The sequence below is a fragment of the Electrophorus electricus genome, chromosome 19 (assembly GCF_041902795.1).
Source record: "Electrophorus electricus isolate QZ-2024a chromosome 19, ASM4190279v1, whole genome shotgun sequence".
Classification (NCBI taxonomy): domain Eukaryota; kingdom Metazoa; phylum Chordata; class Actinopteri; order Gymnotiformes; family Gymnotidae; genus Electrophorus; species Electrophorus electricus.
Genome location: NC_137515.1, coordinates 7,820,799 through 7,837,009, shown reverse-complemented (window position 1 = coordinate 7,837,009; position 16,211 = coordinate 7,820,799). Strand labels below are relative to the sequence as shown.

Genomic DNA, 16,211 nt, shown 5'->3' with positions numbered 1-16,211 from the left:
GAACTATTCCAGACTATATTCCGTAAATTATGTATTAAACTCGCATCCGGACACTCAACCTTATGTTAAGACAAGTATTTATGAATCAAGTTTGTTTTGTCAAGTTTTCATCACTGAGTGCAATGCTTAAGAAGAATACGGATTCAGATGCAGTGCCCAAAATGACTCATTTTCTTTATGCGTTTATCCTTCTTTATGTGCTTTTTTGTTGTTTGGAACGGACCAATTTCCATTATCCATAACACGTAACATTTTGAGTACGAATATCAGTAAATGGCTCTTCACACATGTGTCAGTAGGTGGCACTTAATACGAAAGGATGGAGGGAAAGGGTCGCGAGGATTAGAAGCTCGCCAGGAAACGGGTGCGAGTGCGCGCTGTTCTCAGCGTGTTATCGTCGGCGGGCGTTCTGGCGTCATACTGGCAGCTGTTGTTTTTATGCAGATTGCTAGCCTAGCTGGGTTAGAGTTAACCAACGTAATCTTACCAGAACACTGGTAACTTTCATACTTTCCTTCTTGACAGCAAGCCTGTGTGATTACAACGAAAGGCTGATAGCATAGAGCTAGCTAGCTTCTCGGTAAGTGGACAAAATTGGCTACCTAAGCTAACCTAGCGTTCCGAAACATTTATGTACTGTGAGGGTTATTGAGTAATTTAGCTAACGCTAGTAGGATAACATAGCGGTTTAGCTAATCTAACGCTAGCTATTTTTAAACGGGCTGTTTGGTGTCCTGTAATGACATATCTAATTATTACAATTGTATAGTAATATACTTAGCTATCTGTTTAATAAAGTGTTAAATACTTTTTTTAATCAAATCTGACTAGCGAGCTTGTTGGGTATGTAGGGTATGTACTACTAGACCCCCCCAAATTCGCTAGCTATTTGATTTGGGGTAGAGTGCTAGCTAACTGACCAGTATATAAACTGTATAGTAGATAGCTAAATAAATTGGCGCTGATGTTAATTGTCAAAACTAGCAAGTAAGCGCGCTGGTAAGCGGTCGACACCCTGTTCTGTTACCCTATTCTGTTCATGGAAAATATCCATAATTGGCTAACCAGCTAGCATAACTTTCGCTGACTTGCCAGTACAATTAGCTAGCTAACTTTATTAATGTTGCAGGAGCAATTGTAATTATAATTTTAACGTTAGTTAACAAAGCTAGCTAGCTAGCTCTAGGTTCAGCATTTCTGTGCCGTTTATGTTAGATGGAGGGAGATGATTGCGAATTCCCTTCGGAACCGTCGGAGCACTCTCGGTCACAACGAGGAAGTGTTGCTTCATCAGTCACCCGTGGTTAGTTTTTGTGCTTTCTTCGATAGTTATGTCCTTCTTTATCAACACGATGATTCTCAAAGCTGTATGTTTTGTCTGTCTCTGCAGCCCAGGACGTACTTGTATACTTAGTGAGCGACAGTGCCGTGCACTTGTGTGTGGAGGGCGTTGGGGGTGTGTGTGTACAGGAGCTCGGCCGCAACGTACGAGAGGCCCTCAACATTCCCGACTCTGCTCAAGATGCATTTGCTTTTTGGCTCTGTTCCCCTTTACTTGGTAATGAGTTAACTGTAAGCTCTATGTCTTTAACACATTACTAGTAACTACTAAGCAAAAATGGACACATTCATTTTACTGCTCTAAAGTCGTTCTTGACTCTTATATTTGCTAAAGTGAAAGTCACCCAAAGTGCGGTCAAGTTCTTTCCCCATGTACATAAAGCCTATGGGTTGCTCTGTGAGAGCAGGAAGAATGATGAACTTTACAGTCTCAACCTGACAGCATTTGAGAGGAAGTCACAGGGGCAGCTTAGGGTGTTCATCGTTATTGCCTGAAATATGCAGGATATTTGCAAATGTGAAATGTGGCATGTAATTCTTCTGAAGCAGAAAACCTTGCAATATGTTGTTATTTAAAGAAGGTGATGTGTTCTGTGATTAATTTTACTCTCCATTTTAAGTTTGCCAATTACTGCATCCATTTTAGAACTGCAGCTCAAACCAAAACATCAGCCCTACAAGCTGTGCCGACAGTGGCAAGACCTCTTGTATCGCTTCACTGAGGCTTCTACAGAGGACATCTCTCTAGGTGTGTGTATGAGAGAGAGAGAGTTTGTGTTTATATAATATCCTGGATTTTTCATTTTATACATGCTCATTTTGCGCTATAGTCATGTTTAATGGTTTTGTTATTTTTGCCTTCAGATGAACCTTGTCTTCAATACAGAAGGAATGTTTTCTATCCCAGGTCAAAAGAACTTCAGGTAGAAGTTCTGTCGTTATCAGATATTTTATTTTAGATTGGCTTGCAAAGATATCCTTCAAAATTTTTATTCTTTACATTCTGTTGAGGTTTGTAGGTAGAAGATGAGGGTGTCCTGAGGCTTCTCTATGATGAAGCCAAGTTAAATATCTTGGAGGGTCGCTACCCCTGTGACCCTGAGCACTGGGTCAGGCTGGGAGCTTTGGCCTGTGCCATAGAGCTTGGCATTGGGCTTCAGGAAGAAAAATTGGTGGCAGCCATAAGGTACATGTTGGTGGTTTGGAGTTTCTGTACTATTGGGATTTAACTGTGAACCTGTTGTTTCTGTCAGCAGACTTAATGTTCTCCTGACCATCCTATATAACAAATAGACATAATGATTATTTTGAATTTGTTTTTACGTGTCATTGTCATAAAAGAATGAAGCTGTTGGTAAAGTACACTAAATGAAAACCCTTTAGGCAAAGACATCGATCCAACATAAGTGTGATTTAGTGAAATTAGTGTAAGATTGTTGAATTTCTGTTGAAATGCAGTTGGATTTAAAAATATTACTAATACAAGTCATCACTAACACTGTAAATTGGATGAATAGGTGGGGTCATATACCCAGAGCAATAGGGAGTTGTCTTTAAGGTGATAAGTGTTTAGGACCCAAATGCTCATAGATGTTTGCAAATAAGTATTCAAATACTTGACTCTCTTCTGTTGTGTCATAGAGAGAAGAAGTTGTCTTCCTTCCTTCCAGCTCATGTGGTGCTGGGAAGTGGAGGTTTTTTCTCTACCCTACGGACGAGGGGAGGTCGCCAAGCCGAGCTGGAGCAGAACCTCCTGCAGGAATATGGCACAGTTAGTGCCAATCAGGACCTTCCCACACTGTTCCGACAGTACCTAAGCACCTGCCACACCCTGCCATACTATGGGTCTGTATGCAGGACTTTTAACCTGGCTTCCATTTAATCAATCACAGACCTGCCAATTGGGGCAAGTTTAGATCAAGGTTATAGTTCTTTATAAAGTAAATCCAAATCTTGTATGCAGATTTTTAGAGCTGGTCCAAGTACAGTTTTAAAGGCTTAGAATGCTTGGTGTTTTTTAAAGTTCATTTTCAAAAACATTTGTTTATAAAAACATTGCTTTAACATTAGGCATGTTCATTTGGTATAGATCAAAATGCATATATCCAGTAAATTTAAATTGTCAAATGTATTCTATCAGTAATGAAGGTGTAAATTAACTGAAATGTGCTGTGCACTGGCTAAAAAGCTGTTAACAGCCCTTGCTCTGAATTAAAGGCCTACACTGGCATCACAATTATATGCTTGCATTTGTCTTGTCATGCATGCATGGTGTCACACACAAATTATTCAATAATTTAAAATGAAATGTTGCTACATTTGTGACTTTCTGGGCATCTTTGACCACTGTGGCTCCATAGAAAACTGTGTAGTGAAGACTGCATTGTGCTCAGAGCCAAGACTGAATATTCAGACTGTTCAGGTCTGCCGTAAACATTTTTACCAATCCACTGTGAGGACAATGAATGATTATTGTAACTTGTGCAGCCATAAGAGAGTAGCTGCTTATGTACTTTTGTTTGTCTTTGCCAGCTGTGCTTTCTTCATGGGTGAGATAGACAAGCCAGCACAGGGTATCCTGCACCGAGGTGGTCGGAAGGCTGTTAGTGTTGGGATCAGTCTGGAGGGAGTCTATGTCATAGACATGAAAGAAAAGGTCTGTATCTTCATTCAGACTCACTCTGCACAGAATGTATTGAATGTTTTCAGAGGGGCTCCTGTACTTGTGCAGGTTTCGAATGCGTTACTGTTCTGTACTGATATTGCAGATGGCTGTAAAATTCAAATTAGTCCTTCTGGTCAAAATGATGCCAGCTAATCAGGTTGAACCATGACACACCCAAGTTTAATGTGTGTATTAATATAATATATAAATAGTTATGTCAGAGTTACATCCTCCCTTCGTTATAAAAGTTATAAAAGAGTTAGATTTTGTATCCTTAGTGGGGGGCTCCTATAAAATTAGACTTTCCCTGTGCTTGACTCAGTTCTGCCATTGGAAGACACTTTTGACTTGGGAGTTTTGAAACACCCCTTGTGTCCATCAGTTACTTCTGATAACTCCCTTAATACTACTCTTAGTGAATGCCCTTTAAAACCAAACTCAACAGGTAGCAAAGTGGTTGACTTGGCTACAAATCCTCTAGTCCATTTCTCTACTGGCTTAATATTTGCCTACCAACCATTTTCCCTCACCTCAGCCATATTAATATTTTTAAAAATTTCCCCAAAGAGAAATAAAGTTGTATCTTGCTCCACCCTGTTCTCACTAGCCTGTTCTCTCACTCAGCATGTCCTGCTGGGTCTGCGCTTCAGTGAGCTCTCCTGGGACCATAGCTACCCAGAGACAGAGGGAGATTCCCATATACTGTGGCTGGAGTTTGACGGGGAGGAGGCTGGCATGCCCGTTAACAAATTACTGAAGATTTACTCAAAACAGGTACACACTGTCAATACATTGTTCATTATAGTGAAATATATGTAGTGATTATATGAAATATTGGAAAGATGGCTTTAAGAACACCCAGTATTCTTTAATGATCTTTACGCCCTCTACTGCTGCATTGGTGCTGAGCTTTGCTTATGCTATGTGCTGGAGGCTTGCATAATGCTGTTGTGTTGCAGGCTGAGCTGATGAGTGGCCTGATTGAATTCTGTGTGGAGTTGCGGGCAGTGGGGGAGGCTGCGGCAGCAGCGGCAGATGGGGAGGCATCTCCTTCCCACACACCTGCAGGCCAGGTGGGCAGTGCTGAGCAGGCACGAGAGCAGCGCAGACAGAGGAAGCTGCGCAGACAGAGCAGCGTGGTGTGCAGCAGAGTGCACACGCTCAGCACTATCAGCTACGTAGATGACGGTGAGCATCATAGATGCTGCGGTGGGTAGCTCACGGGGAAGGAGTGAGCAGCTCAGGGGGAAGGGGCAGAAGCATTTATATTCATGGAATTTACCTGACACCTTTATCCAAAGCGACTTAGAATTATGACTGAATACATCTTGAGCTATTAAGGGTTAAGGAGCTTGCACAGGGGAGCTCAGTGGTGGTGGGACTTGAACTGGCAACTTTCTTATTACTAGTCAAGTACCTTAACCACTGAGCTACAGCTGTCTTGAATTTTTAGAAATTCAAAAATGTATATATGTAATCAGTATATGTATATATGTAATTAGTTCAGTAATTAGTGTTAGAAATGTAAATGTGATGTAATTAGTTCATTCATCATTGTAAGTTGTGTGTTAAATACCACATGGTACATTTAAGATTTAGAATTGTCTGCTCTGTATGTTCAGGTAAAGAAATCAAGCGATTGAAGCCAAAGAGAGCAGCTTCCTTTTTCACCAGGCAGGCCCCTCCCACTTATTCTACGGTTCAAGTGACTGATGGTTTAGAGCAGGGGTGAAAATCAACATGAATGAGCTTCAGCCCTGTGACCAAAAACTACATCTGCCCATTGAGATTCAAAGACACATTGTCATGAACTGAATGGACAGTTTGGACCAAGATTATAAAAAGTTGAACTGCTGTTTATGGGTAATATGCTTCTAATGTTGATGTAACAAGCTTAAGTTATAGTTCTAGTTATGGCTCTCTCTGTTGTGATATGAAGTTTGATGTCGAGACTTAAAACATGGTTCCAGTTTGTTGACAGTTTATAAAGCAAAAATGAAAGCGGTAGAGGCGAAATCATTGGGGGTTCTGCATCTGTTACTCATCTGAATGCAAATTCAAACTATGCAAAACTCATCAAACCATAACTCCAGTGTGCCAGCAGAGGTGATCTGTACAGGATGGTAATGTGCACTGTGACTGCTCACACTCTGCCTTCTGTACTACAGGAATCAGTGCCTCCAGTCTCTTCTGCATTCACTAGGGATTTATTCACTCACACAACACAGATATTCACAATAAAGACTAACCCTAACCGGCAGACAGCATCTCAGTGGGGGGGTTCAGATTGGTGGTCACACCTAAGATCTGGAGACTTTGTTCCTGCTACGTACTGGGTTACTTGTGCTGGTGTAATTCTCACAGTCTGTTTAACAGACTGTGGTCATTTTCTGATATTTGTTTATGGCTAGCTTTGTTAACCCAAACCCTGATTAGCTGTTTGACCATGTAAGTGCCCTCTACCATTTTGCCCTGCTGAATATCCCTCATAGCTGGCAGAGATCACCTGGCTCTACTGGCTCAAATGTCCTCTGACTTTGAAAAAAGGAGAAGGACACCAACTGTGTGGCTGCTTGCTGGGCATAGTCAAGTTGTGCTTTTTATATTTGGAAGCTGTGTGTAGGCCTTAGGCTGCACATCATATTGAAACACTTAAAGCCTGAATGTACTTCAGTTCATTATAAAGCCCAGGCAAAAATGCATTAACTGAATGATGCAGCAACAATTACAGATGGTAAACAATGATTTAGACAATTCTGTTTATCTGCCATTCTGTCTGCCTTAAGATGAGTTTTGTTTACTGATGATGGAATATGCATGATTTTCATATTTTCGTCAAATAACCTGTAACAGTATGGAACCTTTCCTTATGCTAATGGGACACTTTTGAGTATTTGTGAATGGCAAATAATAAAAGCATTAAAATGTGCAGTGTATATTTAGTGCAAGTGTACAACATTTGAGTGTGAATTGTAGGCGCCATGTGTTGAAGGGAAACCACTAAACTAGATATTTTCATTGTGATTTGCACCTTTTGTGTGCAAGGGGTTCAACTGCATGCAGAGGCAGCATATAGAGTCTGCCTGCTATAGAGTTAAGACACAGGTTGCATATCAGCAAGACAGTTGTTTAATTGAGAATATAGCAGTTATGTACACACTTGCATCTGCTGTCAAATATGTCCAAAGCTTCAAGAACTTTGGTCATTTTAAAGTTTGATCAATATAAACTGCCTTTTCTCATTATGTCTGTTACCTGCAAATTTTGTGCTTTCAGTGGAACGTCAGTGGTTGGTTTACAAACAGTTGAACCTAAACTGAATGACATGGTGAAGATTCTCTATTGAAACAACCTTCTTGTCTGTGGGTGGACTTTAAAACGGTTTAAATACCTGGACCATATCACTAACTTTTGTGTGAATGAAGAACTTTGTACCCCTGAAATTTGTCTTTAAATAATATGCACTATGAACTGTTAGTGACTGTAATCACAATTTGCAACATAACTTAATGCTTTGTACTAATTTTCTGACATACCCATCAGTAAATGTTTTGTTCATGGATTTTTTTTTTATATCTATTTAAATAAACTGATTATCTTGAGTGCTTTGAATGTGTTTTGGGGAAGAAATACCAATACATTGAAAAAAATAAGCTTCATCGAAACACTGCCTTTATTATGTTAATATTTTAAAAGATATGCGTCATTTGGAAATGTGTTAATATACGGACTGTTAGCCTTTTGTTTATGCATTTTCACAGCGACGCCTTCTCGTCAGTTCCTCTCCGTCCTCAGCGTTATAGGTTCCCTCTGCCATGCCATGCCGGCATCAGCCCGAGATATTCGATGTCCCCGTCATATGGTAATGCTTCTGTAGACTACGTGTATACGGCCTAGACATAGTGAAGAGCTTTATTTTTATTTCAGACCGCACTACTTGACCAATAAAACAGCGTCGCTACTGAAAAGCTATTGGGTTCCCCTAAACAGTGACGTTACCACAGGTTGCATATACAATACGCTACTGAGAAACGGAAGTAGCTAAAAACTGCGACGGGACAGAGCAGGGGTGGTCGAGAAAATGCATAAACGAGGAAGCATTCCCACCGCTACAATAAAAGCCCAACAGGTGTACATAGAATTTTGAAACGAGGAAAAATAATTGTTAACGTTAAGCAGCTTTACTTTTGCTGGCGTATTACGATTTACTCCTATTTATGTAATAATCTAAGAAGGTCGTTTAATAGTTTGAGGTGACCTTTATTTTGGAAAATGTGAAATGGGTGCCATTTTGCACCGCCCCTGGTTCGGGTAGTAGGAAGCTTTCTGGATGAGAATCCAGAGCTGACAGCTATTCCTATAAAGTCTGTCAAATATTCATTGTCTTACCCTTCTACATTAGCAGTCACATTAGCATCCAGAAGCGTTGCGTGGTAAAATGGATATGGATCGAGGTTCTTCCGACTCCACTTCACCGCCGGACACTGATTCGGCTCTCAAGCGTCGTGTGCACGGTATGCTGAAGCTTTACTATGGGCTGAATGAGGAAGGAAAGCGCGTAGAACAAGCCGAATCGCTGGATCCGTGCGATATTAACGGGCCACATTTTGATCCAGAGGTTTATCTGAATAAGGTACAAGTCGAAACATCTACTCTAAATCATAAATTCAGTGTCATTAATTCAGCCGCTACCAGAGGTACGACGGATGTTCGACATAGTATTGTAAATATATATAGCGTCACTTAATTAGCTAGCTAGTTATTTGATATGTAATTGTTTGGTTTCCTGCAAGAAGATTTTTTTTAAATGAAATTATGAAATTTCTTCAGCGAAATATAATTAATTCAGTGTTTGAAAAACATCCTGATCTGTGTCACTTTGTTGGATGAGCCTATACCATGCATCACATCTCAACACTCTATCAATAAAATGTAAATAAATACTGGTTTCTTCTCGCTTGTTGCTGTATTAGTTGAGGAAGGAGTGCTCCCTTGCAGAGCTGATGGATCAAGAGAACTGCATGGTGAAACAGATTCGATCTTTAGACAGTGACATGCAGACACTAGTGTATGAAAACTACAATAAGTTCATTTCTGCTACAGGTCAGTCCATTTCTAATGGTGATTTTTTTTCTATGTGTTGCCAGATCCTTTATATGACCTTCAGGTGACCTAAATTAAACATTCCTGTTTCTTTACATCGGTACATAAAAATAAATATAAAGATCTGTTAAATGTGTTCATAACATTTACAGATACAATTAGGAAAATGAAAAATGACTTCAAGAAGATGGAAGATGAGATGGACTGCCTGTCCACCAACATGGCTGCTATCACAGAGTTTAGTGCTTGTATCAGTGGCACGCTGCAAGGCCAACACGCCCAGATCAGCAAACTGTCAGGCATGGACACCTCATTCATTTATTCATGTGTTTATCCAGCAGGTTATTCGGGTTAAAGCACAAGGTTTGCTGTAATGTTACTGAGGCTGTGGAACTCATGCGTGTACCCACACTTGGCTGAGGGCAAGGGGCTGCTTTTCTGCTTTCTTGCTTGAATCTCTCTCTCTCTCTCTAGGTGTTCACACTCTTTTGCGTAAGCTCCAGTTCCTGTTCGAGTTGCCAGCGAGGCTGAATAAGTGTCTGGAGCTACAGGCGTATACCCAGGCTGTGAACTCACACCGCCGTGCACGCTGTGTGCTCCAGATGTACTGCCACATGCCATCGTTCAGGGGCATCCAGGACGACTGCCAGGCCATCATGGAGCAGCTTGCCCAGCACCTGCGGCAGAAGTTCAGGTGTGAGAACAAAATGAATATTACAGGATATACACAGTGTGTGAAACCCTTTTACATATGCAGTCGCAGCTGTAAGCACTCTGGTAACCAGAAATGGGTTTGGAAGTGAATGCAGGCAGGTCTGAAGTGAGGGAAAATGTTCATTGAGCACATGTCTCAAGTGGGAACCAAAGCTGGACCACTGCCAGGGAAGAGGAGGATGTTTGCGATGACATAACTTTTTCCATGCTCCATGTTTACAAAACATGTCGTAAATAAATAAAGGGATTTGAGTGTAGATTCCAAACAAAGCATCTTCAATCAGGTACAATCTCATATTCTAGTCGAGATCTTGCATCCTAACTTGCTATGACGTTAATCCCAGATATGGGCGTGCTGGATCCATATACTGGCATGCTGGAGCAAGTGTGAAAAGGGGAATCTACCTGCACAACAGTCACACTTACCCTGCTAGTGTCCCAGTTATCTGAAACATGTAGTTATTTGTAGAAAGAACAGGTTTCATTGCCCTTTGTTGTACCAGTGTTTACCTGTTTTAACACAGTTGCCTCGTCTAAAAAAGATCTTTTTGGACTGCAAGACTGCATCATATGTTTTGTAAATCTGAACGGATATTCTAATACAGCATTTCAAAAATTGAGCTATATATGAGATTTTTAATATTCTAATGTTTCTCATATCCATTGCCCTGAACAATTTTATGTTTACACCTGATACAGTTTATAAATAAGTTGATGAGCTTTAACTGGAAACTGTACAGGGCATGGGGTTTCTATTGTTGGAGTTAAGACACCCAGTTGTATTGTACCTTAGTATTTAAAGCATGCTGTACTCTGTGCTACACATGTATGTGTTACAGGGATGGAGGGACAAGTGCGAAAGAGCTGTCGGAGTGTGTGGAGCTTCTGCTGCAGCTGGACGAGCCAGCAGAGGAACTCTGCGACAAGTTCCTATGCCATGCCCAGACCAGACTGGAGGCGGACCTTCAGGGGTTGGAGGAGGAGCTCAGAGTTTCTACAGCTACAGATGTTGCTGGAGGCTCCACCCATAAGTCAAGCTCTGGCGCAAACTCCATTTCTCCTTCTGAGTCCTCGAATTCTAGTATTTTCCTCTCACTGTCTGCTAGGACAGACATTCTAGAGTTTATTGATAGAGGATGTAATGAGTTTGTCAGCAACCTCTGTCTGGTCATCGCCTCCTATCAGGAGTTATTCATCAACCGTCCACAAGAGGGCGAACTGGCCTCAAAGAATATACCTCAGATGGCGAATGGCAAGTTGCACACATTTGTGGACTCTTTGGCAGGCAGATACTTCTCTCTGGTAGAGCGAAGGATCCAGGAAGAGAAAGGGGTGGGAGATAATTCTCTACTAGTGAGAGCTCTGGACCGTTTCCACCGCCGACTCCAGGCTGTGTCAAAACTACTTCCTGGGTCAGCTGTACCTAGCCAAGGCACTGAGATTGTTGTTCAGGCTGCAAGGGAGAGGATCAGACAGTACCTGTGTGCCTTGCAGAGCTTCTATCTGGACAGCCTTACTGATGTCAGACAGGCCCTAGCAGCTCCACGGCTTACGGTGGGTGGAGCAGGTGCAGTAGGTGGTGGGGCTCTAGGAGGAAGTGGTCCTCCTGGCAAAGATGCTCCACCCAGTCTTCCAGAACTGCTGACCTCCTTATCGAACTCCATTCTGAATCAGATCAAGACAGTGTTGGCCTCAGTGCACCTCTTTACTGCAAAAGATATCACCTTCTCCAACAAACCTTATTTCAAGGTAGAGAGTTTATTTACAGGTGTTTTAACTATTTAATATTTTTCAGGGTCATGTATAGAACACTTTGCATTTGGTAGCTTTTAAGGTAATTAATGTAATTAAAATGTGATGAACCATTTCAGTTGGACTGAGTAATGTGTTTTGTAAGTATTTACCATGGAAACCTTCTTTTCGTCTCCTCATGTTCTGCCTCTGTGCTCTGACTCTCAGGGGGAGTTCTGTAGTCAAGGGGTAAGAGAGGGGCTGGTAGTGAGCTTCATTAAGTTCATCTGCCAGTCCTCTCGCCAGTTCTGTGAGAGTGCAGGAGACCGAGGAGGCTCCACGCCACCCGCGCTCCTCTTGCTGTTGTCGCGTTTGTGCCAGGACTACGAGACCTCCACCATCTCATACATCCTCACCCTCACAGATGAGCAGTTCCTTGTCCAGGTACTGATTTTGTGTCACATGGAAGCTCTTTGTGTACACCAGGGCAAGAACAGGGACTATTAGAATTTACAGCCTGAATTTAGATTTGGAATTCTTTCAGACCCAATTACTTTTTATTAAGCCTAGTTTTGCCAGATGCCATCTGCTTCACAGAACTTGCACTCAAGTTTCAACAGAATGGCTCTATTGTAGAAAATGCCAGTACATTTATATGGGGGTATATGTTACTGCTCAGAAAAATGCTCATCTTGAGGGGCCTTGTAGTTTGCCAGCTATTCTGCTGCTGTTCTGCAGTACTGCAATGCTAGTCTACTTTGTACTTTAGTGACTTGTATAGCCATACCGAACATCACATCACTCGTGAAGTCCCTTGCATCTTTTAGGTTTGTTGTGTACATTTTAGCAATGTGGAGACAATCACCTGGCATAAGAAATGTTCAGGTTGTCCAATAACTCTAGCTAACATTTAGAAAAATAACTATTTTTTGTATGTAATGTGTTGAGGCTAAAATCAGTTGAGGTTAAAATCATCTTGGGCTAAAAAATCACTTGCATCAGATTTTAGGGGAGAACATACCCAAAAATGTGTTTAGAACTGTGTGGAGCATTGAAATATGACCTAAAGTTATCCTCTCTGTGTGTACTGATAACTAGGCTGGCATGTTTCTCATCACTGCCATATTTCTGCTACTCCTGATGTGATTTTTAATCTTGTGTTGAGTGCTTCGTTGAGTTGAGTTGAGGTCTCATCTGTTTCTCCCCTCTGTCCCATAAAGCACCATTCTCCAGTGACTGCAGTAACTGCTCTGTGTGCTGAGGCCAGAGAGGCAGCACAGAAACTGCTCAACCACTATGTAAAGGTACTAATGGGAATGCTATTGCTCCTCAACCTATGTGAGAGCTTTGAGAGACTTTTGTGGGTCTGGAGTTCCTCTTTCTTGTTCTGTAGGGGTAGTCCAGTGCCAGAGACTTCGCCATGAAACGTCCACAGTTTCAGTTGCATGGATTTTGTATTCGATGTAGGTCCAAGGCTTAATAATCTCTCAGATGCTGAGGAAGAGTGTGGAGACCAGAGACTGGGTCAACACCATCGAGCCTCGCAACGTCCGTGCCGTGATGAAGAGGGTCGTAGAGGACACCACCTCCATTGATGTTCAGGTGAAACATTTGCTAATTAGACAGTCTGAAGACGTGTACATGTGCAGAACCCAGTTAGGCTATATCCAGGTACAAATAAATTGCAAGATGGCAAACTTACTTAGTTACTTATCTTATTTCTTAGTTTACCATCTAAAAGAGAAAAAAAAGAAAGAAACTGAACTGCATTCAGTTCTATAACTTTCAGTTTAGTTAAGTTAAACAGTAATTAATTTTCACTTACATACAACCAACCCACCATTTTTATATGTCACTTAAAGGAGCAATAAGTCAGTTTTTCCTCGAATGAAACTGTTTATATGCATCAAACAGGGCTATGTTTCAAATAGTCTACAACATATGTTACAGTATGCAGTACAACACGAAGATGGCTCTGATCATGTACTGGAATATTTGGCCAGAATAGTTACGTTATCCAGGTATCTTTCATGTAATGAAAAAATTCATTTTGGTCGCATACTCCAAACAGCATACTGATTTGGGTCCTAATCCGTACACGTAGTATGTAGTAGGCTATTTCAAACACAGCCCAGGTCTCCCACTCTAGGTCTCCCACTTTTAAAATGGATTTAGTACTGAATCTCTCAAATGTTTAGGCCACTGGATATCTGTATAATATACATGAAAAAGAATTATTGGAAAAATGACTTTTTTTTAAAGCTACATTTGGGGTTCAGTTGCACACATTGGCAATTTTTTTTTTAATGTATTAAGTTGTGTAGATAGAGTGTGTGGAAGTATAATATTGTGCATTGTGAGTGGGTTATGTTTTTGTTCATGCACATGGGTTGTGTTGTAGGTGGGTTTGCTGTATGAGGAGGGTGTGAGAAAAGCTCACAGTAGCGACTCCAGCAAGCGCACTTTCTCTGTGTACAGCAGCTCACGACAACAGATGCGCTACACCCCCAGTTATACACCCAGGTGTGAGATCAACACCACACCACTTACACACACACAGCATCCCAGTTACAAACTGAAGCATTATATTAACACTACATATTCATATTTGTATATATTCACAAATTCAACACATGAAGTCTGACGTACCACTTCAGACTAACCTCAGATTAGGGGAAAGCATGTATAATTTATAATCTGAAATGGGAAACTATGGTGTTGATGCCATAAATAGGATTGATCTGCCTATTGGATGAGAATTAAGTGGGTTTTAACACTGACTGAGGAGCAAATGTATGTGTGCTCTATTGTGTAGTGCTCCAATGGACACAAACCTGCTCAGCAACATCCACAAGCTTTTCTCAGAGAGGATTGACATCTTCAGTCCAGTGGAGTTCAACAAGGTAACATCTGATAACAGAGAAACTTGCGGTCTACAATATTCATTAGCAGAGCTGAGTCTGAAAAGAAGCCGAGTATGTTACGAATGCGGGAATACTAAATGTGTTCATTCAGAACGTTTAAACGGAACGTATTCGTACGGGATGTAATCGGCTCCCTGCACACCTCTCAGCCCGTGTCTTCCGTCCCCTTTTCTCACTCAGGTCTCTGTCCTTACCGGGATCATTAAGATCAGTCTGAAGACGTTTCTGGAGTGCGTGCGCCTGCGCACGTTCGGGCGGTACGGACTCCAGCAGATCCAGGTGGACTGCCACTACCTGCAGCTGTATCTGTGGCGCTTTGTGTCTGATGAGAACCTGGTCCATTTCCTTTTGGATGAGATTGTGGGAAGCGCTGCCCACCGGTGCCTGGACCCATCCCCAATGGAGCAGAGCGTGATCGAGGTGATCTGTGAGAGGGGCTAAGGGGACCGGCGCCGAAGGACCGATACAGAAACGGCACTCTCGCCTGCATCGGCTGAGGCAACGGAATGAAGTGGTCTGGGAGTGTCTGTACTAACAGAAGGCATACTGTGTTACTGAGCTGTTACTGAGCTGTTACTGAGCTGTTACTGAGCTGTTACTGGTGCTGTTATACTTGGAAGTGGACTGACTTTACGTTAAACCCCTGAAATGGCTAAACTGATGCAGAAAAGAGTGAACAGTCTCCAACTATGTGTAATGATGTGTAAAAACAGTAGTATTGGATAACATTGTAAATAAACAACCCTGAAAAAAGTGAAAACTACATATACCGTTGACACTGATTGTTGCCATGACAGGATTAGTCTAATATTTTGTTTTAATATGTACTACACAAACTCTCTGAATGTGCAAACCAATTAAATGAGCACCGAAATAATTATTATATTTTGGAAAGTAGTTGATGGTTTGTGCAGTTAATGGTCAGTAATCAGATCACTAATTCTGAAATATTTATTCTTGAAGTTTTATTTCTAGATTGTATTAGATTATCAATGCAGTAAGACTGAAATATTAAAGTCAATGTGAATCAGAAACCAGAAGGTATTTTACTTTCTGTATTTCTAAGTGAAATAGTGTGTGTGTGGGGGGGATATTTTATCACTCAGCATTTGTTTGGAGTCTGTTCTGAATGCTAGCCTGTATTCTATTGTGGAGGATAATGAATCAATATTTACACTTTTCACTGTTACACAGTGCTAGATGAAAAATATTGGGTGAAGAATATTAGTTTAGTAAGAGTGAAAAGGGAGTCAGAGTATTGTTAAAGTGTCAGAATTGGCATATCCGCACAGTGTAGGCGAGTTCCTTTCTTAAAATAATCCTGGCTAAAATGTCTTGACCATAATCTGGTATTCTCTGGTACTCCACCTTCTTCAAAATGTAAAAATTTGAGCCACCGGGCCTGTTACCATGGTGTGGGATCAAGGATATTGGTAGTGGACAACCATGGATTTTCTAATATAATTAGGGGAGGATCTCTGGAAAAACCAAATCCACAACTATCTGCTAACTGGTATTAGTGTGAACTAGCCAAAGCAACACACCATGATATGATTGTTGTTTTAACAAAGCCAACATTCTGTTCTTCTTCTTCTATATTTTGTACTTGCAAATGTTTATCATTTTTACAATCTGCAGTTTTTGTTGTAGAACCACCAAATTTGGCACAAGTGCAGTCACAGAGAATCGTGTGCTTGTGCTTTTGGGACAGATTGGACTTCTAAAAAGTGGAC

General features: G+C 41.3%; 2 protein-coding genes across 5 annotated transcripts; both read left to right on the top strand.

Annotated features, from left to right (window-relative positions):
• Positions 1-341: 341 nt before the first annotated feature.
• On the top strand, positions 342-7,608 carry frmd8 (FERM domain containing 8). Of its 3 annotated transcripts, XM_081702409.1 has the most exons (12): positions 342-580; positions 1,216-1,303; positions 1,391-1,558; positions 1,988-2,089; positions 2,206-2,264; positions 2,361-2,527; positions 2,983-3,186; positions 3,874-3,997; positions 4,631-4,780; positions 4,966-5,194; positions 5,629-5,680; positions 7,283-7,608. In XM_081702409.1, exons 2-12 carry the CDS (start codon positions 1,216-1,218, stop codon positions 7,350-7,352), a joined length of 1,413 nt encoding a protein of 470 aa, XP_081558535.1. In that variant the 5' UTR covers positions 342-580; the 3' UTR covers positions 7,353-7,608. The 3 variants fall into 3 exon arrangements, with proteins under 3 accessions (XP_081558535.1, XP_081558536.1, XP_026863820.1); XM_081702410.1 differs by lacking the exon at positions 5,629-5,680; XM_027008019.3 differs by having other exon boundaries at positions 343-580; positions 5,629-7,608.
• A 685-nt stretch (positions 7,609-8,293) lies between these two features.
• Positions 8,294-15,512, top strand: vps51 (VPS51 subunit of GARP complex). 2 transcript variants are annotated; one of them, XM_027008520.3, is made up of 11 exons: positions 8,294-8,639; positions 8,980-9,109; positions 9,262-9,408; positions 9,584-9,803; positions 10,663-11,572; positions 11,783-11,998; positions 12,775-12,858; positions 13,022-13,156; positions 13,956-14,077; positions 14,370-14,457; positions 14,659-15,512. In XM_027008520.3, exons 1-11 carry the CDS (start codon positions 8,445-8,447, stop codon positions 14,917-14,919), a joined length of 2,508 nt encoding a protein of 835 aa, XP_026864321.2. In that variant the 5' UTR covers positions 8,294-8,444; the 3' UTR covers positions 14,920-15,512. The 2 variants fall into 2 exon arrangements, with proteins under 2 accessions (XP_026864321.2, XP_081558534.1); XM_081702408.1 differs by having other exon boundaries at positions 8,296-8,520.
• Positions 15,513-16,211: the final 699 nt, after the last annotated feature.